Source organism: Falco rusticolus, chromosome 8, assembly GCF_015220075.1.
Source record: "Falco rusticolus isolate bFalRus1 chromosome 8, bFalRus1.pri, whole genome shotgun sequence".
NCBI lineage: Eukaryota > Metazoa > Chordata > Aves > Falconiformes > Falconidae > Falco > Falco rusticolus.
This window is the reverse complement of record NC_051194.1, coordinates 19,444,420-19,471,590: the sequence shown is the minus strand read 5'-3', so window position 1 is coordinate 19,471,590 and position 27,171 is coordinate 19,444,420. Positions and strand designations below refer to the sequence as shown.

The following is a 27,171-nucleotide window of genomic DNA, read 5'->3' as shown; positions in this document are numbered from 1 at the left end:
CCATTTTAATGGATGCTTTACAGAAACAGCGAACGCAACTTTGACCTGCACAAGTGCCTCTTCTTGAATACTGGACTTTATTGGTACATGTAAAACACACTGAAATTCATAAAATTTAAATAAGACAGCAAAATTATACCTTGTAGCTATGGTTATCACAAATAATGTATAGTCTAAATTGCAGCCTGAGCAAACATTATTTCCTGGGTGCCTTTGGAAGCCCAAGGCGGGATGCAAGCAATTATGAGAAATGAGTACAAAGCTGATTTGCATCTGAATGCCGGGGAGGGGGAGCAGGGGCGGGCTGGGAGCCCGCTCCATTCACAGCACCACAATACACCAGCTGGTAAAAGCAACTTTATTAGTGTCCCGCAGCAAAATACATTAGTAATTTGTAACCAGGCATTAAAATTCCCGTCCGGTGTCATACAGAAGTAATCAGCCGCCTCCATGATTGTATGTTTTACTGGATTTACTCTGGGTGCTCCCCCAGCAGAGATGCGTGTGAAACTCTCCCCTCTCGCGAAAAGGCCGGTGGCAAAGCCACCTGTGGGTGCTGGTACGCCGGGCACGCGTGGGAATGAGCCGTCAGGCACACAGCTCTAGCACAGCCCAGGAAAAGCAGCATCACGTAACCAATAAGCGCATCAACAAACACTCCCCCTCCCTCCGTGACCCCCAGCAAAACCCAGCCCAGGCAAGGCTATACAGTTTTTCCAGATATTTTCCAGCTGTGGTCACACAGCTTGCTGCATTTTCACATCCTTTGAGCATACAGAGCTTGTTCCCTCTCCGCCCCAACAGCAGGAATACACTAATCCATACAATACTTTAATTAATTTTTTTTTTGAGTAAAACAATCTAGTTTTCCTCTCTTGATCACCATGAAAAACTGCAGTCTCTGCATAGCATGATTCAACTATTAGTGTTAACCATTAGTGTTACTGTAAAATCCTCTTTGGTTATAGAATATTTTATTTAAAGCAAGATTATACAAAACAATTTTCAGCTAGAAATACATCCCTGAAATCTAAAAGCAATCTAAATTAACACACTTCCGCAGGCTGAAGCTATATTGATAGGATGTATAAATTTGAGTATTTCCCCATGTAATCTAAACAAAGTTATCAAAATTATATTAAGTAAATACATTTTGAGGAATAGTACACTTTTGAAAAATCCTTAGAATATTAGAAGTAGAGTTCTGGAAGTAGCAGTAGTGGGCTAGAGAAAAAAATAACCAAGGCAAAGACCTCTCTTTAAATACTCTCCATTGCCTTGAATTCACTGAGAGCCTGCACCGGGTTAACGTGTTTCTTCTGGGACGCCCGCTTGATTTTAGTTTGGGTTTCATCTTGCTTCTCCCTCTTGACCAGGGGTTTCTTCTCTGGAGCCTTCATCTTCCAAGAGACGGCGGGCAGATTGAGCGAAGCCATCCCCTGGGACTTCTGGTACTTGGTTGATGCCACGTAGGAAGCCTTCACGGTTTGCACCACCGCATTCATCAGGTTCTTGGCTGCTTGGATAAGAGACATGGCACTGTCCACCTGCCAAACGGTAACGTGTATGCGTTACACGCCGTAAAACCCACACAAATACAGTATTCCACAAAAATGACAGTCTTGGGGCGTAAAAGCACTCAAAATTTGATTTTTCTGGGGTTTCTTTTGAAATCTGAGGTTCCAAATTTGAGGTGGTATTTTTCTTTGGGCATGAAGGAGTAAAAACCTGGCTTGTGCCATCAAAACTAAAAGCGCGAGGTTTGCCCGTGATCTCTGCCTTTTCCATATTAATGACAACTGAAAAGATTTGTATTCTGCTGTTTGCTTTTGTGACTAGGCTTTAACAGTAGCTTATTCTCTAATGAAATCAATAAAGCCGTAGTAATATCTTAATCACTGATAATAAATATTTAAATCGCCCTAGAATATTAAGTTGTATTGGAAAGGAAGGAACGCGACTGCATCTTCAGACAGGCCTGGAGCCCTTTCCCAGGTGGTTCTTGACTTACAAGAGCATTAAAATGAGGGGAAAAAATGCCTTTGCTGAAGCTTTAGCACACGGCAGAGATGAAGAGCCACAAACAGGGCAGGGTGGAAGAGAGAGGGGATGACCACTGAGGTCACCTCAGCTGGGACCCCACTTCTCCGGGTGCCAGTGCCCTGCTCCCAGGGGGACCTCCGGCTGGTGGACGCCGAATGGTCTGGGGCAGGGTTTTGGTCTGGGGCAGGGTTTCAGCACCTCTGCTCGGCTTACACAAGAGCGCAGCTGCCTCTGCACACTTAAATTCCCGCATTGCAAACATTACAGGAAGGTTTTGGGGAAAACTTGAGGCCGTGGCTTGCCTAGCAGCTCAAGCTGAGCCAGCCAAGTTGAGCAGGGGGATGGTCGCTTTTCTTACGGCACTTTTCTTACGACCTTCCTTCCCATCACACTGTGCTTCCAGCACCACAACGGCAGGTCAGATCTGTGCCCTCCAGCAAACCAGTGTCCTGCGTTCCTCACCCCAGTCGTCATGCTGGAAAGCACTTCCATTGCCTTTGACTGTTTCCATGGATTTTCACAGCAGGAAGAATTGTGTTAAATGCAATGAAAGCAAGGAGGCATTTTTCTAAATGAATTGTCAGATTTCTTAGGGTGCAAGCTCTTACTGCCTTGATTATAGCTCTGCTGCCACAAAATTTCTCTGGTGTACGGATGGGGAACACCGAGAAGAATTTTACTTTTAGACAGGTTAAGTCCCTGGCCTGGCAGAGGTCTTCATTTGATAATCTGATAGAAGTTTAACACTGCTGCCGGCAATATTTAGCCCCAGTGGACAGACTCGTGAACAGATAAAACCAGGAGACTAGACTACAGATGCCAGCCTGTTCATATAACTAATTTATGGCAGAAGGGTATGTAAATTCTGAAGACAGCGAACAACTGCAGTAAAACCCTGGAGTACATATTATGGCATAATGACACATCTACTCCTTTGACAGCACGATGCCTTCAGCCTGCCAGCTAACAGGACGCCAGGCATGCAGCAGAGCAGCACAGCAATGTGTTTCATTACATCCCATCACTCGGCTCCACTGTGCTGGAAATCCGAGCCTGTGGGACGGGCAGCAGCAGGAGGTGCAGCGGCGAAGCCCACCTCCCCTGCGAAGGCCCACCACCACCACTGCTTTTGCAGCAGGTTGCTGCAGACCTCCCTCAGCTACTACTGGCCTGAAGCACTTCTACAATTCCAGCTTGTCTGCAGAGGAAAAAGATGTCCTAATACGTTTAAGTACTTGAAATATCTAAATGGCAGAGGATGGGAAGTTTTTTTCCATTTGCTTTTAAGGATTCAGAGAGCAATACTGGACTATCAGCCACTTCCATCCCTTCTTCAAACCTGCTACCTCAGTCATGACATAGATGGGCAAAAGTACCAGTGATCAAGCATACCTGTGCCCAAAGAAATTAAAAATTTAGCTACACTTCCCTCCCTGCAAATCTGTCAGACAGATTCCTCTTGGGAGGAAGCATTTCATGAACTACAGTGAAAAAATTATTTCCTAAGTAATGGCTAGAATAAGGAAGCAGGCTGGCTGGCCTACGGCAGCTTTCAGCTGCCATCAACCAGAGCAGCCGCTAAACCCCTGCGCTCTCCAGGGCACAGCCATTCTGGAACACCGACACCTCCGGAGCATCGCAGGATCCCAGCGTGTTCCAAGGCTGTGCAGAGACACGCGGTAGGTTTAGCTATGCTGCTTAAAGTGCTTTAACCTCACCAAAAGTGAAAATCAGTCTGGAAAAAACAGTAGGTTGCACAAAGGTAAAGTGAATCTGCCTAAACCCACTAGTGAGTAAGGAAAAGTGAAGTCTGTGTTCTCCCCCTTTCAAACAGTAAGCGTTTCCTCCAAGAACAACGTGGCAGCACAGGCAGCATTATAAACTCTGCATACATTAAAACTTTGACTGAATGCTCTGAAATTCTCTTGTCTATATTCTATACAAACGTTTAGTGTAAAAAAGCTTAGCTTGGAATAATTGTTACCCCTGGAAGAAAAACTGCACGAACTGGACATGTCGTAGCTCAAACCTACCCCAGACACAACCAGCTCCCCTCCGAGGTTTTGAACTTCAGCCTTCACTTTGCTGCAGATATTCAGCTGGTGGCAATACAGCGCGATGCGCTGCAGGTAGGCCAGGAGGTCCTGCTTGCACGCAGAATCGGGACACTGGAAAAACAAAGGTGAAGTTTTACCTTGCCATCAGGAAAACCGGAACAGAAAACATTTAGGGAGAAACCAGACAACTCCATTCTCTAATAGTGAATATGCTCCAGAGATCATTCCCCTTTCTGGTGAGCTTTGGTCTTCTAAAGACAACTGAGCAATCCATGGGCATCACTAAATACATATAAAAAACCAGAAGCAATAAACACAGGCTATCAGAACACAGGGGCAGCTGCTGGACAAAATCACTGGGGCTCCTTTTAGCTGCACGGCTGTCCTTGAGCTCCCTGTGAGGAAGAGGAAGAGGAGGAGGAGGACGACAGCTACCTAACTTTTCCAGAGCAGGTGTGTTAACTATAGAAGGTCCTTCCTCCACATGGTACAGGACACGGCAGCAATGAATTTACATCCAAGATCTCAGGTTGGAACTAGCAGATGTTAGCAAATCCAGCCTCAATTCTCAGTCTTAAGCTAGGAAGTGATAAACCCAACAGTTAGTCAATTATATCCAGCAAAGTAGGTATTTTCCTGACTTCTGCTCCCATCTCTTAGCAGTGTGGAAACTAGATTCCTCACCAGGCATGAAATAAAATTTTTAAGTGCTTGCTGAGGCACTCATCCGTAAGATAAAAGTAACTTTTTCAGCTTTGCAATTGAAAGACTACGTAGGTACCAGAGACTGCAGTGCAGTTCAGAAAGCTGTTTTCTCGGACAGAAACGAAGGGCCATCCCTTGCTTTGCAGAGCCAAGTGGTGAGGTGATTAATGAGCCAGCCTCACACTGGATTTCAAAACAAGAGGAGCCCTGCTGAGGGGCAGCCACAGTCCAAACGGGATCCGCAAGCATAAGACAAAAAGGCTATGGGAAGCCTTTTACTACCCATGCCAGTCCTGCAGCATCTTTAGAAATGGCAGTGAGCACGGTGGCCAGCGTTGCTTCTCCCAAGACTAACAGGCCATCTCAGATCTACTGGCACGCTTGGCTGTGTGAGGGCTAGTGAATAAAGCAGCTGGCACGCACTGCCCCCACGAACACTCTGCCCACCAGACTCTCACGCTGCTGCTGAATAAACCCAAGGGCATGCGTGGCACGCTCCTGCCCTGTGCGTGCAGCACCAGCAGGGCACCTACAGCTGCCTGCACCCCAGCGCGGGGCAATACACAACTCACGACTGGGTAAATACTCAGGCGGGCCCGGACCTGCAGACACTGCTGGCGGTGCTGCAAGCAGTGCCCAAGACGACGGATTTTTCAACCAGTCTGGGTATTTTCATGATGGCAGAAGCCAGTGCAATAGGGACGCAGGGGATATGACAGCCCAGCAGGCCATGGCTTGGTGCCCACCGGTGAGGACACCATGCTGACGGGTGTACCTTTCCGACCAAAGCGGGAAGTTTAGAGCAGGGTGTTACGTTACAGAACACCTATGTCTTCAATGTCCGTGTGCTTTACATTGCATTGTGTCAAACACACTCGCATAAACCCTGGCCTGAGCCCCAGAGCAAGCATGACCAGCGGTACCGCACTGCGCGCTCCCGTGCGATCTCCTCCTCCGAAATGGCCACTTTGTGCATTATCTTCCCCCTGAGCATTCCCAGGCCTCCTGGGCAAAACCAGCATCAGACTGACAATGATTCTTAAGTTTTCTGCTCTAAGGCAGGCAGCACTGTACTCAGCATTATTTCACCTCTTAGCACAGTACCGGCAGGTCAGGAATCCAACCGGCATTGACCAGGGACAGAGCTGAAGGCAGACCCTGCAGTGGTCACCATCCTTCCTAGACACCTGCACCCCATCCAGAAACTCATAAATCTCCAGCATCCAGGGTCTCGGCACACAATTCCTGGTCATTACATGCAGGCTTTCCAGCCCCCCATAGGCACACACACTCATACAAGATCTAAATGCTTTTCCCTGGCCCCCCAGCCCAGCTTGAAGGCAAGCAGGGCACACCACCCTCCGCTTTTCCCCGCCAGGCAGCGCGTTAGTGGCTGTGGTTAGTGTCCACCCAGCTGCTCATCCTGGAGAAGCCTCCAGACAAGCACCAAAACCCCAAAGAAGCCATGAGTGGCCACAATGATTCACCAGCGTTAGACATGAGAAGGAGAGAAGAGCCTTGCTCTAAGCAGCATTTGCTTCTCTTCGCCCAGCACCTGCTTGCTCTTTTGACCGACCAGATTCAGAGATCTACAGTCTGCAAGAGCTCTTCTCCACACACCCCTGTTCACAGCAAAATCCCATTTCATCTAGTACCCTCACTCTGTACAAGGGACCATCAAATGAAAATTCACAATGGTATGACTGGAAGAATAATCTCAAACGTGGCACCATTTTACTATTTTGTGCTTCACTCAAGCTCAGGTTTCTTGCTTACAGCAACACAGCCTCTCCTCTCCTTTCAGGGCAAAGTCAAAATCCCCTCCTGGGTGTCAGCAGCAGAGTCTGAGCCCCAGCTCTCACTGCAGATCTTCTCTCCTTAGCTGCAAGATGGAAGCAAGAACCGAATTCTCCCTTATATAAAAGGCACAAAAGGAGACTTCACCAGAACAGATCGCTGCCTCGCACAAGCAGCGGTGTGCAAACCGGAGGTCACATTTACATGGAGCATTTGCTTCCCACAACAGTAACTGATCTGCCATGACAGACATTCAGCTCTGAAAGGGTGGTGAGCGCAGCTACTAAATACATTTGTTTTTTCCAGGGCCAGAACAAGTGGGTTTTCTAAGCCAACGGGGCATTTCAGTACAGCAGAGAGAAAACAGCTGTACTATATGTTGCGTATAGAGATGCCTCTGTATGGCAGGCTGCTGAGCTGTGAGCGAAGGCAGCACATGCACGTACACACAATGCACCACAACAGGAATTTTGGCAAGCTGGGACAAACACATCAGGATGTGTAGCACAGGCGGCGGAGATCTGGATGGCTTTATGGGCATCTGACCCAGTGTGGCCATAAACTAACAGAAATCACCTTCTTAGTCCCAAGGAAAGTAATGAAACACCTGAAGTATCTGCAACTCTTACGCAGGCACGTTGCTTCCATCAGTAAAGTGAAAACTGTGAATAATGAAGCAGCAAAGCTTGCAGGTTAATTTTTTAAGCTAATCAATATTAGTCAGCAGCACAAGATGTTTTAGAGAAAGTCCACAAATAGCATCGGCCAAAGAGCTAATGAAAAGCTGAAATTACTGTTTTGGAAAATGCTCTCCATCTCCCAAACAGCTCATCTAACAAAGCAAACGAGCAGCACAGAGGCAGATTGAATTGAATGTTGACAAATGCACAATACAGCACGTCAGAAGGACCGCTAAACAATTCAAGGTACTTTATGGGTTGTGAGTTTATGGAAACCATTTAAGGAAAGACACTCTGAAGGAAAGAAGCTGCCGCATGTTTACCAATGGCTGAAGAAGGCAGCAAAACGTTAGTGGGGGAAGGAGTGGAACAGGAAACATTATTTGGTTAAATATATCAATATGATGTGAGTTGGAAAACCACATCCTATACTGTGTATGCTATTTCTATGAGCAGAATAGAGAATTAAGTTCAAAGACAGATGATGTTTAAATAGAGATAAAACACAAGATAAAAAAGAACAGCAACAAAAGGCACTGCAGATGCCTCTATAAGCCCTGTCCTTTCCTACACGGGAACACTCAGGTAAAAACAAAAAAACCCAAAAGGCAACAATTTCAACACTGATTAAGAAAGATTACATTATTGTATTAACCTACAACAGCCACAAAAACACCCATCTGCAGAGCTAGCTGGGGAGGATTCCACAATGCAGTCACAGCAGATAGCTGCTCTGCAGAGAGAAACAAATGGGTATTGGGGGACACCCCACCTCCCCAAACCCCCCAAAATGAGACGCTGCCACAGCCTCACTGGTGGTTGTTGGCTAAAGCTAAGCTGGGTGCTCCAAGTCAAATCCAGGATCCATCCAGGACAGAGCAAACACACATGCACATTCACTTCCTACCACCCCAGCTGAGCCTGTGGAGCAGCAGAATCACCTTTTTCTCCCTTTTTGCAAAGAAAAGGGGCAGGGGAAAACAGAAGAGCTCTCCTGCAGCGTGTGCTGATTAAGACAAGCACACAGCCCCCCTCCCCACCTGTCTAGTAGGTGTAAGCAAGCAACCAGAGACTTCTCTTCCTCCCGCTGTATCTCCAGTTTAGGGTATGAACACTGTTGTAACAAGAATTCACAATCAAGTGCCCCCACCAGCCCTATGTAACAGCTGGGCTCGGCGCTGTGTGGTTAGAGAAGCTGCAAGCAGGCATTCAGGTGAAGCAGTTACCGCGGCAGGACGGGCGGGTGGCAATGCGTGCCAGCAGCTCTTACCCAGGACAGCCACCAGCCCGTGCCTGGAGCACATCCCTGGACCAACCTCCGCAGCGGTTACTGTCTCGACAGCAAGAGGCTGCTGGAGCATCTCCATGGCAAACAGCGCAACCCCTAAGCTTGCCCCCGGCTCCTTTCGATTTAATGATCAGACACTGATATAACCTCTACCTCCCAACACCATCAAAGAAAAAAAGCAACAGAATTTTTCTTTTGCTTTGTAAGTACTTCAACACTGAAAAAAAAATAACGTGGAGAATCAGAATCTTGTTGCAAGCAACTTTCATTTTTGTCGTGCTCACAACTGCTTCGTATTCATTCCCCCATCGAAAACAAGCAGAATGCCGCTCTGAGCGAAAGATGGAACACCTTTGGGAAAATCTGCTGGCTGATGGCTAGACACTTTTCAACAGACGTGAAATACCTTGGATAATAGCTTTTATAGTTTCAAAGGAAATGTGCTGTAAAACTGCCTGATGGCAGGAGTTAGGAGTTCCTGACACACTAACACAGGGGGTCATGATTCACCCGGTGTCACATGGCAAACAGGACATAAAACCCATCCATTTGTTAAAAGCCCGTATTAGGCACAGGAAGGCATTAGTGCTCCGCTGAAATGGTTGCATTGTATGTCCTCTGTAACTGTCAGGTAGTTCTACATTAACAAGTTTCTAAAGAGTATGTAAGCATATCTAATGAAATATGCAAGCTGAAAGTATTAGCAGAGTATGGAGTCGGGAAAAAAAGCTATATTCTTGTCAAAATGACTAACTGTACAGTCCTGCTCATATTTATCTTCAAACATGTGCTTAATCTTTTACATTTTTAAGGACATTACTTCTACTAAAAGGAGCCATTTAGTTTTCTTCTACATTTTGAAATACCTTGGTGCAGAAAACCATATATTGAGGTTGCATAAAACAAGTGAATTAAAAAAAAAAAAAAAAAAAAAAGCATTGTAAACCTTCAGTCCAAGATCCCCCGAGATCTATAACACAAACTGCTCCTTGCTTCATTTACCTACAGCAGCAGCACACCTGGTTCCTCCAGAAATATGGCTGTCAAAATGCTACAGCAAGGAGACCCATTTTAAAAAACGCTTTTCAACTTCATCTCCCCATTGATCATTTCTCACTGCATCATTAATAAATTAGGGTGAAGACAACATCCTCTGGATGCAACATTTAAAGAGAGACCTGCATTACAAAGATTTACTTCCAAAGTGACACCGTTTTATTTAAAACCTTGCATTATGAATTTAGATTCAGAGGACTTACAAGCAAGTGACAGCTGTACAAAATCAAGTTTAGTCCATGATCTCAGACTTAACCTACCTGCATTTCAGGGTCTCTCTGGAAGGCAGAATATTATTACTAATGCTGATGTTTCCCTGCAATTTGGGTGTGGACCGAGACCAAAGGCTTTTTTGCTTGGCCCAACCCAGTTTCTGAAGCGGCTCAGGACAGGCAGATGCATTGCATAAAACCCGTGAGCTGCCCATACTTGTTCAATCCTAGAAGAATTCTTTTCAAAAACTTTTGGACATATAGCACAACAACATTTAAAACAGCCTGGGACAACACTGCAAAAAATCGGGTCACTATGTGCCTTGCTCAAAGTCTTCATCAGCTCTGACCAGACAACAAAAAAAAAAACCAACAGAGTTTGTCTATGGGGCATTTGAAAATTGTTAATAATAAAAAGCTGCCTCAAAAATAATATTAAAGGTTATACAATAGGCCATATGCAATAATTATGGTGTTGCCTGCGCAGCCTCATCGTTGCTTTGGAAAGCACTGGGTATATTCTGAGCGTGACAGAAGTGACACGAATTCAGTTTCAGTCCTGTTCTGTCAGAGAAACTGGCCTAGATACTACGTGACATGAAGCAGTGTTGGCATATTGCTACCTTAAAATGGTCGGTGCTTGACTGAAGCCAAGGAGCTGCTAATGCTACTGCTGGGCGTATTCAGCTGCTTACACCGCTCAGGGTGGCAGGAGAGCAGCTAGAAAGAAAAGGGTAGAATTTCCCAGCAGCAGATCTGGAAAATCAGTTAAAACCCCCTGAAACCTCAAAACTAAACACATTTTCTTCTGTTCATCATGTCTGCAGTACTAAAAGATCCCCTATTGCTCATTTGTGCTGGAGGCTTATGAAAATGAATTGTGACTTACGTGGTCAGCAATAGTCCGTCCCAGCTTGTCCATCCTTGACCCAGCCTCTGCAATCTTCTTGGCTGCACTAATCACATCTGACGTATTTTTCAGTGGACCTTTACCTCTGCAAAACAGAACCATTTACCTTCTAGCACCAGAAAACCAGAAAAGCGAACTATATATTGCTTTTCTCATTCTGTTCCATACAGTACTGGAAGTGATTCCTCACACAAACTGCACGAATAAGGTCGCACAGAAATAGGCAGGTGCAGCCATTACAGCACCTTCCTTTTCAAGAGAGTTTCACCCTTCCAGCCCCTCCCCATAGTTAGAATAAATCTAGGCATAAAAAAATCTTAAATTTTACTGGTTTTAGCAATCTAATGATAAGAGATAACGTTTTAAAAGACAGATTTGCAATTTTCATGGAATGCAACATCAAGTTTAAAAAATAGTGTTATATAAAATCCGGTAAATGAATTTCAAAAGGCATCAAAACCCCTCTCCTTCTTTTGCAAATAAGTGCGCTAGGAACTATTTCTGCAGTATAGCAATATCGAGAAGCCCATAGAATTTAATGTTGTAAAGAGCTGAGCAAATATAGATATATATATTCCTTGGGACAAGAATCACTCTTAAGAAAGAAAGAAGGAAAGACAGGCAATAACTGCTGTGATCAATTTAAACGGTTATTACCATCCAGTCACTGCATAGTAATGCATCTCCCAAGTTAATACACAGGCTTTAATAGGGTAACATTTAAAGGAAATTATAAGAAGTAAGACTCTTAAGAGTACTTGCAAAACGTTTCATTGAAAGATCAGCATCCCAGTCAGTTCTGAGAGAAGGTGTTGTGTGCTCAAATTATAAAGACTCACCTGGTGAAGTCTGTCATTTCCATCATAATCATACACATTTGTTTTGCCAGAACAATTATATCATTACCGCTGTCATCCCATTTTGATACTTCAGCATCCAATTTACTCTTTTCTTCCTGGAAGCTTGCAACTTGCTCAGCAATCTTAGCTTTTTGCTCTTGAGGGAGCTGAGCCATGATAGCCTGAAAGAGAGAGTTTTTTGCACATCGCCTTATGCCACCACTTGTAGAAGGCTTTTTGGAACATTTCACTAATAACCAATTTAAGTCACGTAGATGGGGATAAAACTTTAATAGCAATCCTCTACCCAGAGGCTTTACAGAACCATTTCCTTCCATTCTGAATCAAAGTTTATGCTCTTTCTTAAGAAACAGTTCGCAGAAAGACAAATCGACACCTGAAATTCAGGCATTTGCATGATAAAACTGTTAAGAATCCAAACAAGTTTGCCACGTATTACCCTCCCTCAAAGAAAAACTGCATGGGTGGGTGTGTGGGGGATTGACTTTTCTATAAAATTTAAGGGTTTTGAAAGGAACTTCCATTTGGTTATCTTTCAGTGTTGCAATGCACAGAATAAATATTATGAGTCTCTTTCCTGTAAAAAGGTAGATGTACTATTTTGAAACATGCATATTGAGGAAAAAGTGAAAATAAAAAGCATGTGCTTACTCCTGAATAAAATCTATTAGACTAGGTTTACAGCCTGGATGAGACTTAATGCCCTTGCCTTCATAAATAGTGGGAGCATTCATGTCTCCAGGAGCAGGTGAAAAGGAGCTTCAGTACAGAAAAGGCTCTGGCAGCAGCTGTGCTAAAAGGTAAATTAGAAATGTCTGCATTTAAATAAAAGGAGGGAGAGGGATACAAGAAGAGAGAGTGCTTGTACAAGGAAGGAAAGCATATAAAATACTCTCAGTTAGTATAATTCCAAACCAATGTGGCAGGAGTTTGATAAATCAGGCCTAGCTACTCCTTGCTTAGTTTCAGGCTAGAAGAGCCTTTACAAAAAGTCTTCCATGGCACTTTCCCAAGGGTGTAAATTGTTATTGATCCAGAAGGGGACATGTCAAATAAAAACAACAGGTAAGGCCTGGTTTTCCTTCAATGTACTGATTTTAAGTTTTCACCTATTAACGATTATATATTGCCTATCAATGCTTTCATTTTTAACAGTCATAGGAAATGCGGTTAGTCTAAATGAATTCATTTTTGAGCTCCTCTCAACATTGTCTTGATAAATGCTCAGCGGCCAAACACACTCACCAACACATGCAGGAGAAAACACTCCTGCCCACAAACTCAGTATTTGCCTGTTGAAAATCACATTAGGACAACAGAATGATTTGCTGTGTATCTCCCTGCAGAAGCTCACCAAATAAATGGCATTGCCTACCACATCTGCCATGTCGAAGTATAAAGTAGTTTATTGGTATTAAAAGCGTTTTGATCTTTCTGAACATCCAAACCCAAACGCAGGCGCCTCTCACGTCCGTCAGATCAACATGCTGCACTTCATTTAACCTCCTTTTCAGAAGCAGACTGGAAACGAAGAGTGCCAGTTTTCTGATCCAGCATTTTCACCACCACCCCAAAAATATTCAACCTGGATTTTCAAAGCAAGTTGAACTGTTTCTTGAAGGCAGGTCACAGTTTTATAACACTTAGATTTCTTCCTTACCCTTGCACTTTGTCCAGCGATGAGCTGATCATCTTCAGTCTGAATACTTGTTCTGCTTCGGACATCAAAATCCTCGGTCTCAAAGTCAGAATCATCCAACTCTTCAGGAGTCTGAGGAAACAGTTATTCAGCCAGAGTCAAACAACAGATTTCACGGCTCTAAAAATCACCAAGAACACTGTTTTTCAAGCAGGGAGAATGGAAATCAGCGAAGGTAAAAATTATTCAATGTTTTCAACAAAAAGGCAAACAAAGGGACTGTATTCAGCGTATGAACACATGTGATTATACATGCTTGAGTGCTCATGTTAAACACCATAGGGATCACCAAAATTACATACCAGTAACTAAAAATCTGCGATTTGTTAGGACACTAATGCACTCAGGATTTGAAACACAGGAAAAAAAAGTTTTTGCAAAACGAACAGTATTTTTGCAACTTGGTTAAGTGTAAAAGCCTCACTCAAGATTCTGAAGCTAAAATTACACACAGCTTTAAGGCCTGGTTCAAAACCACAGACGTTGTCTTTAGCACAATTATGAATCAAAGCATCGACTAAATTAACAACAGATAAGATATATCGAAATTTATTCTTATCCCCCAGGAAAAGCTGAAAATTTTTAGCTAGTAAGGGCCAGCTTTTATGCTGTAGGCTAAACACATCTGACCTAGTTCCTGTGTGCCTACAATTTATTTTTGCTACTGCCAGTCTATAGCTGGCAAACTTTTTATAAAGCTTATCAAGTTTAAACAGCATGTTTGTCAAAATACTACTTCTTTGCCTAGAGTGGCACTTCATAACAATTTTGCAGAGCTGGATCAACAAAGAACTTGACTGATAAATGCAATAAATCGTGATTAACAGATAAGATGCAAATAAAGTTACTGCTCTTCAGATTTCTTTGCTCCGATTTGAATTTTACAAACTTGTTTTCCAGTAGACACATCTTGTGATACAGCTAAAATAGAGATGGATATGCAAAACAGTTGCCAAAAAGCAAAGGTGAGCATGCTGACAATCAAGACCTAGGGTATTTCAGCCACCATCTTTTCTCCATGCTTTGAAGAACAGAATATATCCACAAAATCAGCATAAGGACATATACTAAGAAGTAGCTCAGTGTATCAATATTTAAAAATTAAAAAACAAAACAAAACAGCTCAGCTGCATCTTTAGAAACTGTTGATGATTCTCAAGGCCCCTTCTCTGCTCACCCATCCCAAATCTCATCCAACCTGGGGGATACAAAGTGTAATTCTGCCTTTCAACCTGTCATCAAGGGCAAAAAGTCTTCTGGGGGTGGTGCGAGATAAAGCTTTACTTCACCACAGTAAAGACAGAGTAAAATTTTCATTTTGAAAACATGGCATAAAACCAAAAGATTAGGTGTTTTGAGTGACTTTTCCTTCTGGTTCCTGTAAAGAACAAGTGTCACTGGACAAAGTTTCAAGTGACTCAGCCCGTTTACCCCAGCTGAGCTTAGCAGCATCCCCCTGCGAGCATGGTTACTCCTGCGGTCCAGTTTGAGACAGAGCCCTGGAGAAGTGGTGGCCTGGTATCGCCATTTGCATGGCTCTCTTATCCTAAATACATTCTACACCTTACAGCCCTCTGGACAACAAATACTAACATTTTAACTTTTATAGGTCACCGATGTGTCACCAGCGAGCTGCCGTTAGCTACTGGCAGCTGCAATAAAGCCGTGGCACCCTGACATCAGAGACGCGGCGCAAGGGGAAACGTCAGGATTCCTGGCATCGCCAGCTCAGCTAATTACTAACGACGTGGAATTGGCAGTCATGCCTTCATGTTCTGAATAAAAAGGACTTCAGCAGGGGGTGAATCAAATTAGTTTGTCTGCATAGCAGGAAAGCATTGATATCTTCATCTAACATTGGTTGTCTATAAATGCTGAGCTTAAGTTTGAAAAAAAATTATACAGAGAGCACATATGTGGTTGTCAGCTTTTCTTCTGATTTTCCATCTGACTCTTTGCTTTAAGCAGCAAACATGGAAGATACTATTGCAATGGTTACTATAATCACAGATATTCTGGGGCTGTATGTCCTTAATTTACTTATCACTAAAATGCATCTGCCATGGTTACCATTCTGAAAGATGAAGACAGTTTCTCTGCAAGGCATTTACATTTGAGTCAGAGGAGTACAAGGAAAAAAGAAAAAAAGGAATAAAACCTCTACATTTGTTTTTGCTGTGTCTGGCTCCTGCCCATTTTCACCATGCTAAGATTCAAGAAATATGCCCATAGGTCAGCCTCAACCAGAACTTTCTTTTCTGCAACCCTTCAATCAAATGCAGGAGCCCTTTTGCATCTTCCCTGCACACCTCCTACCAACCTAACGCTGCCTGACTTCCAAGTCACACTCACCGCACCTGAAACACGCAAGCACCGAAGAGACAAAGCCTCTGTGAACTGGTCCCTGTTTACCAAGGTTAGCCAATTAAGAAATTACACGCTCTGGGAACTACAGACTGAACTCCTCTAAACCTGTTTTTGACTAACTAGCATTAATTCTCAAAATGTACTTAATAAAGAGCCATCAGGTTTTATCTCTAAGCTCTCAAACCCTCAAAAAGCATCTACAGTTATGAATCCACTCACTGTTGTTAAATCAAAGGTCACTGATTTTAGCACATTAACAAGCAAGGCATTAACATATTACAAAAGATGCGTGAAGGGTATTTAGCATTACAACTTTGGCTACCACTGATGCTCAGATCTGTTTAATGAATTTGAATCAAAATGTACTTCTGGAGTACTCCACAGAGTGATTAGCAGTTTTTAAGACTCTGAACATTAATATGAGCTAAATGAAAGTCTTACGCTGCCTGCTCTCAGTAAAACTGATGCCTGTCAGTTCAATAAAGGTGGGGGAAAACGAGCAGAAAACCAGAAAGCTCTCTGAAGTAAGTTATGCTCACCCGGATCATCAGTACGGCCTTCCTGATATCTCGTATTCCATCATACACCAGCCGCGAAGCATCGATAAATTCATTTTCATCCATTGGCTGGGCAGGGTCTGAACTCAGTGCTTCCACAGCAGCTTCTACTTGCTCAGTAAAGCGTGGCATAACTGAATTAAGAACACAAAATAACAGTCAGTCCCCACCCAATGCCACTTTCTGCTGGACACTCCTGTAAAAGATATGCGTGTGCCTGGTTGTTAACCATCGCTGGAAGCGGTGCAGCGGTTCCGTTTAAATTCAAAACACTTGTAGAAGGACAGCAATACCATAGCTCCAGCCTTAGTCCACTTCCATTTCTGTTTACCTTGAAATGAGAAGTTGATCACACCCTTCTAGTGGACAAGGAGAAAACACCTGGGGAAGCAGTGAGAAACTATGGGATAAAATATTAAGCATTTGTTTAATGTTCCCTGCAGATGTACATATTTTTTGGAAAAAATACAATACTACCACTATGAAACTCAAGTTTAACGAGGCACTGGAAGAGGGCAGGTTGCACTGCTGTACTTCATTGACTCACTGCACTCCAGGAAGAACATCACAGAACCACTTACAATCTGTTAATTCCTTCAGTGTCACCCACGAATCTTCATTAAAGTAATTAAAGCAAAACCAACAACTAATGGTTGGCACAGGATTCAGTGAGGCAACCTTACCCTGTATGGACGCTACCAGCCAGTTCACAGGAGACACCACCCCCAATTGTTTAGGCATGGGAGACTTCAACCTACTATGTTTCTTTAATAGTTACAAAGACATTTTAGAAAATTTGCCCTAAATTATTACCCAAAATTTATTCTACTGGGCCAATGTGGCAGAAACCTTCTTTCTGGATCTTGAACACTTGCAGAGCCTGGTACAGCACTGCAAGACAATCAGCATAACTTTCAAGCCCTGACTCACGGTTTGGGACTCACTCCCTGGTGTTTTAGCTTTCTACGGCTCAGTCAATGACAGCAAGCACATCCAGGGAGACCTTGCGCACTGCTGAGTTTTAAGCCAGTCAACACAGCAAAATTACATTTCTCATTTTGCCACAGCTCTGCAAATAACTCCCACTAATTTTCATTATAGTATGTAAATGGAGTCTTTAATAGATTTCACGGGTACATTAGTATCCGGCTGCCCGTGCACTTGCAAGCAGGATGAATCCAGAGATCTTGGGAGTAACCGACTCTTACCTGTGTTGGACAGTAACTTCGTTGCTTCCAACACCTTCTCAGTGTAGACCCCAGGTTCGTAGTTATCCATTTCAGAAGTGACAACATGAATGACTCTAGCAGCACGCCCTCGAATTGCACCAGCTGTGCGGTCTAAACCATCAACATCTTTTTCTTGGAGAGCAATGACACATTTGTTTACATCTTCTAAAATATGATTCTCTGGTGGTAAAAGGAGGAGGATTTAGATGGTCATATCTTCTCTGTTGCAGTCATCAGCATTGCAATTTCTCAGTTTGCGACCTGCTCTATAAAACCCCCAGCAAGATGCTGTGAAGCATTAATTGTTAAACTCGCTACAACCAGCAAACAGCTGCCCTTCCAAACTGGGTGTCCAAAAAAATATCAGTCCATCCACCTACTGGCATCCATGCTTCCTGAGCCCGTTTGTATTTGGTTTTACCAACAGAAAAGCTGAGTTCAGTTGAATTCTCCCTTAAACTGTTTCTTTCCACATTCCTCCCCTGGCCTGCCAAAGCCCTTACTCCACGTGCTTGTGAACCCCTCCCCCATCACTGCCCTGCGTGGGGCGGCAGGCACGTTCCCCAGCACCACACCTCATCCACTCCACGCTCTCATGCACTGGGCACTTGTTGCACGTCTCTAGCTTCCTACACAGTGTTTTCCTACAACCACACACATACCATCAAAGCATATTAAACTGTTAGCCCTCCATTGAAATTTAAGACACATAACATATGCAGTGATTTATGCAGAAAGCGTTCCAGCGACGGAGTACTCATTGCCTTTTAAGAAAACAAAAAATAAAGCCAAGACCTCTGTTTGCAATTTACTTTCAGAATATATGTTCTCTTTTTATACAGGGATATCTTTGCCCATTTATCAAGTCCAAGAAGCCAAAAATGACTAAAACCACCTCCTAAGAGATTTCTAAAGATGCCTAAAGAGGTTGGGATCCTCTTTTGGGGAAAGCTACCCTAAAGGTCCTCTAAACTCTGTTAGAGACCTCTTTAATGTATCAGTACTACTGCTTTGATGCTGCCATCCAGTATCAGCATTTGGGCTGCTTGGTAAGAAACCAACTTGGAAACATTTCTGCTCTGTCACTTAAAATAGTTTCCAGAATTACTTACCATTGACTTAATCATGCTACACTGCCAATCCGTGCCACTGAAGTGGCTTTTATTCCCTGTGCAGGTAGTAAAAGAGGCATTTTGCAAAAGTTTGTAGAGATGAGAAGCACATAGAGTTGACTGATAGAGGATTTGTATAAACTGGCTGAAAGGACTGCTGCTGGAAATGTTACGCTTAATTTACATAAAATTAACAGAGCCAGGTGCAATACTTCAGACTTCTGTAAGCAACCTGGACAAAACATACACTTGTGAAATACCTCTGAAGCAACTCGGCCTGAACCAGTTCAGCTGAGGGCAGAATGTGGCCCTAAGAGAGAGAAGTGCAGGTTCATTAGTGATGTGACAAGTCAGTGAGCAGGCAGCCAAGGTACAAGAGCTGCAGCAAGATGCACACAGAGTTTCGGTATTTAAAGCAAGAGACAGACATCCCTGCAAGTCACAACAGTAAAAAGAAAAAGCATCGGCGCCAGTCCAAAACACAGACTGTTTATTGCTTGAATTCCTTAATGAATAAATTAAGCCACAGACCATTTAAAAGCCTCTTTGGATTATAGGAACTTTAATAAAAGGCATGGACAAAATGAAGATGAATATTTAAATGCCTGCTGATCATTTAGCGTCTTTTGCAGATGTGAAGTGGCCAGAAAGACACTTCCAGGGAAAGAGAACCCCCCCACAGGGCAGTCTGCAAGGGGCCCTGGGGAAGTACAGGACTGTCAGGTGCATCCACTCTGGTTATACTCTCCCGTTGGATGATAACAAATAAGATTTGACACTTCTGTGTGCTTGTACATACACACGCTGCTACCTGTCCTACAGGCATATGGACCACAAGTGTCTGGCACAAAATGCCATCTGCCGAGGCCGGGGTGGCAGAGCCCAAGAAATGCTGACACAGAGGTTCACCACCAGCACCTTCGGGGATGTGACAATGCCGTCCTGCATCAAAGCTAACAACCCTCCTGTTGCTGAGCAGGAGAAAAATCTCACAGCAACAGAATATAACACAGAATATAACAAAGGCAATGGCAAAGGCATCTCGTCCTACCGAAATGACGATAGGGAAAAAATGGTATGGTTTGGCAACAAGGTAAGAGGAAAGGCATTTTTCCAATGAAAATTATTTTTAGAGCAAACAATGAAATACACAAAACCGTGGAAAGCTAACAGAATTAAAAGTCCCTCCTGACTGTCAATCCTCAATCCACCCCCACCAAACAGCTTCCACCTCCCCCTACCTCCCCATTAAAGGGATTAAGAAATCCTTTTCCGAACATCCCAAGAAGTCTGCAAGGGAGTCTGGGGGCTGCAGGAGACCAAAACCTAAGAGCAACAGTCAGGAGATAAAGCCACAGACGCATAAATATAACTGCTTCTCTGCTGTGTCCCCTATGGAAGGTCTTAGAACAATTTCCATGCTGGACCCTGTCTTGACAAGGGACACTGGAGGAACCAGGTCGAGCAGCAGTGTCAGTAGACATGGTTATGGAACAAATACTGGAGTGTTCATACACTTGTAAAAATAGTATTCATCTTGTAATGAAGAAGGACAATCATTGGGCCCAAGAAATATTCATCTGGAGGCTCTTAAGACAAAATAGCTCCGTTGTGATGGGCAGCCTCTTGCATAAACCTCTGTCAGTGGCAGAGTAACAGAAGGCAGCAAATGGAATGATTTTTTTGAGGGTTTCAAAGGAGATCCAGGTAATTTCAGAACACTGAATTTGACAATTACATGGTGCTATCAGCAACCGCTCCAAAGAACAGAGGTAGTGGGCACACAAACATACCCAGAGTGCTTAGGGAAGGTACTGACAAGAGGGTTAAGAATTACAGAAGGTACAGAAGAGCTTTGATACGGGGAATAATGCAACAGGCAAAGACTCTGCAGTTAAGAAAGAGATGACTGACTAAGCGTACGGCAGAAGTCTGTACATTTACAGCATGAAGAAAGTGAGTAGGGAAAAAACTCTCTTTCACCATCTCCTACTACAACTAGGGGCATCCAACAAAGCAAACAGACAACACTGCAAAAACGAGGAGCTTCTTCACACAGAGCACAGTTAAGCTGTGAATTCTGCACAGGATGATGGAGATGCCAGTGGTTTATACTGGTTGAAAGAACAACTAACACAACACAACTTAAGTGAGGAAAATCTGTCAAGGACTGTTCAGTAGATATCACCTCTGATGCTGGAGCTCCCTGAGCTGCAAATCACTCATGGTTGGGAGCATACAGGAAAGATCTCTAGGCCACAGGACTCCCCTTCTATAAATCTCCTACGCCCTGACAATTAGCCAGACCGTTGTCCTAACTCAAAAGGCGCTTCTTGTGCTATGTCCTTCATAAGATACTGTAACCTGCAAGCTTATCTGCAATGCTGTGCGTTTAAGTACCTTCTTCCATGATATTCTGCTGTTATCTAAACCAACATCTCTTTCATCAAGCCTTCACTTGTGGATAATTGATAAAATTCTGTAGCATAGGCTGAACAATGAAGTATATACTTCATGATGGGTTGTAGGAATGGTGGGGGGGGGGGGGGTTAGGTATACACACACACATATAGACTCACATGAACTCTTTTAAATTCTGCTTACATCCCAGTTAGTAACTGATACAAAATGCCACAAACATCCTAATAACCCCAAATGGAACCTGGTATAAATCATGCCCGTCATGATTTTATCCTAAGAGACATTTAGACTTTTAGCAGACGAATTGGGAGTTGTGGCATTTATATGGAAAACATTTATCAATGTTCAAACAAATAATATTTAAAACAGTATTTATTGCTTTAATATTTTTCTAACATCTCTTCGATAACGAAGCACGTACAAGTAACTGCCGAATGCACTTGAGCATCTGAAGTAGGCCCAAACTACAGCACTTCCATGGCATCGTTTTGGGTGGCAAGCAGACACTCAAGGTGAACTCTCTCCCAAGTCAGCCTGCTATCGCCCCAGAAAAGAAGCGTTCCCTGATTATTGCCAAGTCCTTCAAACTCTTCAGAGCGCCTCAGCAGTGGGCCAACATCATAACCTGTGCCCTCAAAAGCAGAGTACCCATGTCCTCGAATGACCTACACAAGGATGCAGCCCATTCTGTTCCAGTGGCTTGACCCATTTTGAGCCACACCTGTAAGTGAAATACAGCAAGGCAGCTTTATCCAGACTGTTTTCACCAACTGACAGCTTTTTCTCTTTAAAATGTTTTGTACACTTGTGGGCAAACTCTAAGTGGAGCCATGAACTTCTGCACACAATTCCCTCTAAATATATTTCCCCAGAAATAGGCTCCTCACAGCTGTGCAATTTCAACTACTGCTGCAGCGCGAGCATGCAGACAGACACAAAGAACTAGGACATTCAATTGCTTAGTAAGTTTATGCTAACTCACTGCAAAGAAAATTTTTATTCAGAACCCAGGGAACCACAATACAACATGTATAATAATACAGGTGACTCATCACATAAACACTACTTTCTGGGGTTTTTTTTTTTTCCTTTTTCTCTTTTAATAAAAAAAAAAAAAAGGAAATGGTCTTTTAATTCAGGACCCTAAATTTTTCATCAACGTTTTCTAGCTATGTTCACCTGGTACTTCTCACTCCACACATCTTCCTGTGAAATCTCTTTACAACAGGAGTTTTTAGGTCACTCAAGATGCCCAAGCCTATTTGCACCAGGACAATCAGACCCTCAGTTTGTAGCAGTAATTTGTGAATGCTATTGCAGACACAATTCAAGTGGTTATACCACCATGTCCTTTGACTACAGCTGAATTAGAGGATGTGAAAATAAAAATGCCCACTTATTTCTAGGTCACAGCAGCTAATAGTGGGTCTTTATCAACGACGCTGATAAAAAATATTATCTTGGCAAGCACTTTGCCAAATGGAATTATTAATCTATTATAATGATCTAATCTTTTTCGAAAACTTCAATAAAGCTGTTAAAAATATTCACAGAACATTTTCTATATGAACAGTTTTATTTTAAGGAACTTGTAGGATGATGGTTTGCTATTCATTTTTATTTACATATCAAGAGTCTATGGTGAATTAAGAGATTGTCTTTTTTGCTAATTTGTAACTTCAACATAAACATATTCTATTTCCCCCAATGTTACTGGTGGGGTTTGTCTACAGTAGCTAGATGGCAATTTGTTGGTAGTTCAGCTAGCAATTACAACTCTTGAGACGTAAAGTGTCTTCTCCTCGTGCCAAGATCTCCTGCTCTATGTTCACACCTTGCTCAGCAGAAGATGACGCTTACCAGGTAAAGTGTACCAACACCATCCCTTCCAAAAACCCGAGAGGACTCTGGAATACATGTAGAAACCACCTGTTTCCAGGAATAAGCTCAGTTGCAACAACAATTATTTCTGAGATCAACCCCCTCCTTACCTGATACAGCCAGGAAGTCATCAATGGAAGTGATGTCATCAACAGCATCCGTCAGCACACGGACTTGCTTCTCCCATTGCTCTTTGAAGAGATCCATGTTTTCCTGAGCCAGCTTGCTTTGGGGTTTAGCAGCCAGAGCCAGTGCAGCATTAATGACCTATAAAACACCTCAGGATTTTTAAAATATAGCCTTAATGAAACAATTAGTTTCCCTGTGTTTATCCAGTGAACTCAAAAGTAAACAATGCAAGTTTAATAAGTTTTCAGGATTTTGATGTTTAAATAAAGAAGTGTTTTATCCTGTTGCTCTCACATCCAGCTCATACCTGCTTCCACATTTATTATGGTTAGTTTTTACAAGTGAAAACATTCACAAGAGCTAGCTTCACCTTTCTTTAACAGCTCATGTTAAAAAGGTGTTGCTTTCTGAGCGCAGGTTGTGTTGTTAAGTATTTTAGACAGGATGACATTTAGTACACTGGAGGCTGCATTTCCTATGCTACTTGCCAGAACCTGAGAAAAAAGGTCAAAAAAAGATTAATCTTACACAGTCTGAAGTAGAAACAATATGCAAATACAAAATTAAAAATAATGTTTGTATTTATCTTCTTTTCCTTAAAGCTTTACTCTGTACCTTGCAAATAATCGTTATCATACCTTAAAATTTCTGTTACGGTTGTGAAACAGCCAGATTAGCCATGGAGCAGGAGAGGATACTCTCTGATGATCCCCCTGAACACCCCCCTACTAATTTTCTTCAAACCTGAAGACTGTAATTCACTCCAGATCCTTTTTTTTTCAAGTAGAAAAAATGCTACGCATACTGCTGGGTAACAAAGTTTATGTTGTATCTACTAACTGGTCAGCTGAAGGACCAAAACAGCCTCTGTGGGTGTGGGAAGAAAGCAATCTCTCAGAAGCCTGCTCCTGTTTTGCTGCACTATGCTCCAGCAGAATGACCTGGAAACACGCCAGGCGTGAGAAACCATCCACATCCAGACTGACATGACAATCCTAACCTTGTTTTCAAGTACCTGAGAGTCAGAGTTAATTAACTTACAAGTTCAATGTATAATTTTTCTTCTCTACTTTAGGACCATATCAATTCCACAAAGTTGCTGAGCACAACATGCAAGCACCAGATGTTCCTGGTTTTCCAAAATCTATTTTCTCTACCTGCTTCATTTAAAAGTGTCACAAAGCATTTAAAAAATATATATAACTCACTAAACATGGAAATGATGGTGATGTCAAACATATCATGATGGCACTGAATGAATCAGGCAGGAGAAGGAGGCTGATTCACTCAAGAAATGCTAGAAATTAGCAGTGACTGAGGAAAATCCACAGAAATGCTGTACTGCTCTCCATGCTACTGTCCTGCCTCTGGAGGTGGAGGCTGCAAGTCCGGGTCAAATTGAAACGAGCTCAACGGGTTTGATAACACAGACAAATGCAAGAAACAATTTGGCAAGAGAGGCAATCTCTTTAGGAGACCTGCAGGGATGAAACACACCTTTGAACCCTGGCAATAATGACAGCTACCCCATCCTTCACAAAGAGCGCAGGACCCTCTGCTGCTTCCCCTTCCTCAAACCCGCCACTGAACCTGGGCGGCTCACCTGGGCAGGCATGCCCTCTAAGATCATGGTTCTGAAGTCCCAAAAGCCCCCAAAAGAGCCTTGCAACACTCAAGAAAATGGTGTTTAAAATTTTTAAAGAGAGGTTTTAGAAAGGGAAACCTGTCCTCTGCTCAAGAGCCCTGATTCTGAAGTCTAGTCACCACCATTTCTTGCCCCAGTCTGATGGATGTAATGAATTATCCACCTATCAATCAAAATCTATATATCCTAAGTATTATGAAGGTGAATCCAAAAAACAAATGTCCTGGACACAAAAAGGGTAAACAGACAACACTCCAGAAATCTGCTTTTAGATCTTATCCTGCTCGTAACCATAACTACTGAGACACTGAAGATGGTGATACCATGGGTCAGGACAATTGTCTCCTGCTCTCTTCTAGCTGCCTTGGCTAATATCAGATAGGAAAACAACCTCTTAAGCACTGAGACAGGTCAGCATTAACGCTGATGGAACATATGGCCTGTGTACCTGTGTGATGTATGTCTGGACAGTAGCATCTGTCTGAACAATTAATCTTTGTCAACAGCACAATCCAACCCCAGATGCCCACATTAAGCAACTTTTCACACATAATGGAAGAGGTGTCATAAATACAGGGCTCTGCAAGTGCTCAAGAAACTCAAACAGGGTGTTGTCACCAAATCCAAATGCATGAGGCACAAGATGCACCATCATCCTCCTAACAGGCAGCTTGTCCAACTGAGAAAAGGAAATTCTTGCATACATTACAACAGCAAAAACACATGGCCAAGGCAAATATATTTCAAAAAAAATGTCCAAGTTTTATACAATCTCCCTTACAAGCAGACATGTCTTGCATTTGGAAAGCAGCCAGCAGGGCCAGAGATGAGGACAACATGGTGGGGAAATTGAAGGCTATCAACTATCACTGTGGAGCTAAAGACAAAAAACTACAGCTTAGGAAACCCATACAGGGATGTGTGTGCTCAGGAAGAAATTCAAGACAGCAGATACAGCCCAGGAGTCCTTTTTGCAGCACATACTCCATCTCCACGTGCAAAGTGGTCACAACATTCAGTTTTAGCAGGGGTGATAAAACCCGTCACTCTATGTACAGCTCAGCATTTATGTGGACAAGTTATCCCGGACATGTCTCACATGTCTGCTTGAGGTAATGTGCCAGGGATTACCAACAAAACCCTGCAAATTACCCGTTCGAGTCAATATTCTCTTACATGATGCCTGGTATCCAGTACAGAGTGACTGATTTATTTGCCAACAGATGCTTAGACAGACATGGGAAAAGGACAAGGATGCTGGACCTTAAATAGTCTGTGCATGCAGCAGGACCATGATTCCTTTATTATCTAAAAATGAACACTTGGAGGAGGAGGGAGAAGGGACTGATTAAAGTACACTATTGCTTTTCAAAAAAACCATGAAGCATTGGGAAATTAATTTAAAATATGAGTAACTTACAGGAAGGAGAAAGAGAGATATGAAGATAAATATATAGAGTTCAAAAATAGCATGAAGATGCCCAGACTACCTGAAATGCAGCTGCTTCCATGTAAAACATTTGGCAATTTCAGGGAAATAATCTGTATTTCAGAGCTTTTCCAAATGCTGCCAAAGCACTGTGATCACAATGACTCACTGAAGTTGTACAAAGAAAAGAATCAAACAGGGACATTTTGAGACTATCCAGAAGGAAATGAAGCATGGCAAGAAACCACACTATTTTTATCGGTGCTTTGTTTCATGTAGCAATTGCAGTGTTCAAGTCAGACAGCCCAACGCTCGATAACATGATTCTAGCGAGTTACTTGGAGTTGCTCTCCTCCACCTCGCAGCTTCCTGCAGCAGCAGCCAGGACTTGGCAATGCACGCCCCAAGATCGGAGAGGCTTAGGATTCAAAAGACTTGCAATTGATGTCTCAATCTGTACCTCAAATCTCCTTTTCATATCTTTCATGGGAAGAAGCTGCTGCTTTTTTTTGCTTATTTTCCCTATTGAAACTAAAGGTGTCAGACTGGATTTATATATTTGTACCTTTGCAGGACAGGACTCTCCCAGGTTCCCTGAGGAGTGACTTCTGCCTAGGTTACAGGACTGTGGCTGCTTTGCCCAGAAGCTCTCTTAAACAGCACAGCTAGCTAGTCCAGGACAGAAAACACCTTAATCTTAGATATACTTGTGGGCAAATTAAAGCCACTGGGTCACCCAGAATTAATTTTTTTAGGCTTAATTTATGATGGCTTCCAGCCTCACCTTTACAGCACCCCATCTGAAAGACCAACAGAGGCTAGAAGAAAGCTCTCCTACGTGGTGGTGTTCCCACAAAGAACAGTTTTGAAAATTTGGCTGCCATGGCCCAAGGAAGAAACATCACTTGAGGGAAGAAAACTATCACCTACTTATTTTGCATTGCAAACCCTACCTGTCGTACCTTAACATAGTCTCAGTGCACACGTCTGTAAGCCACGTAACTCTCCATTTCAGTGGCTGTAAGCACTTTATATTTTTTGTCTCCATCTTTTTGATAGGACTTTTTGCTCTTCACAGGAGACTGTTCTTTCTG

General features: G+C 43.0%; 1 protein-coding gene across 2 annotated transcripts in view; it reads right to left on the bottom strand.

Moving 5' to 3' along the window:
* Positions 1–341: 341 nt before the first annotated feature.
* Positions 342–27,171, bottom strand: part of CTNNA1 (catenin alpha 1) — a 122,836-nt gene continuing 96,006 nt past the window's right edge. The window contains exons 11-18 of one of the 2 annotated variants that reach the window (XM_037396847.1): positions 22,985–23,141; positions 17,440–17,640; positions 16,214–16,365; positions 13,269–13,379; positions 11,588–11,769; positions 10,728–10,833; positions 4,077–4,211; positions 342–1,547 (exon numbers count right to left, since the gene is read on the bottom strand). In XM_037396847.1, the coding sequence (XP_037252744.1) occupies positions 1,260–1,547; positions 4,077–4,211; positions 10,728–10,833; positions 11,588–11,769; positions 13,269–13,379; positions 16,214–16,365; positions 17,440–17,640; positions 22,985–23,141 (1,332 nt within the window). In that variant the 3' untranslated portion in view covers positions 342–1,259. The remainder of the gene's footprint in view (positions 1,548–4,076; positions 4,212–10,727; positions 10,834–11,587; positions 11,770–13,268; positions 13,380–16,213; positions 16,366–17,439; positions 17,641–22,984; positions 23,142–27,171) is intronic. The other variant, XM_037396848.1, reaches the window with a different exon arrangement.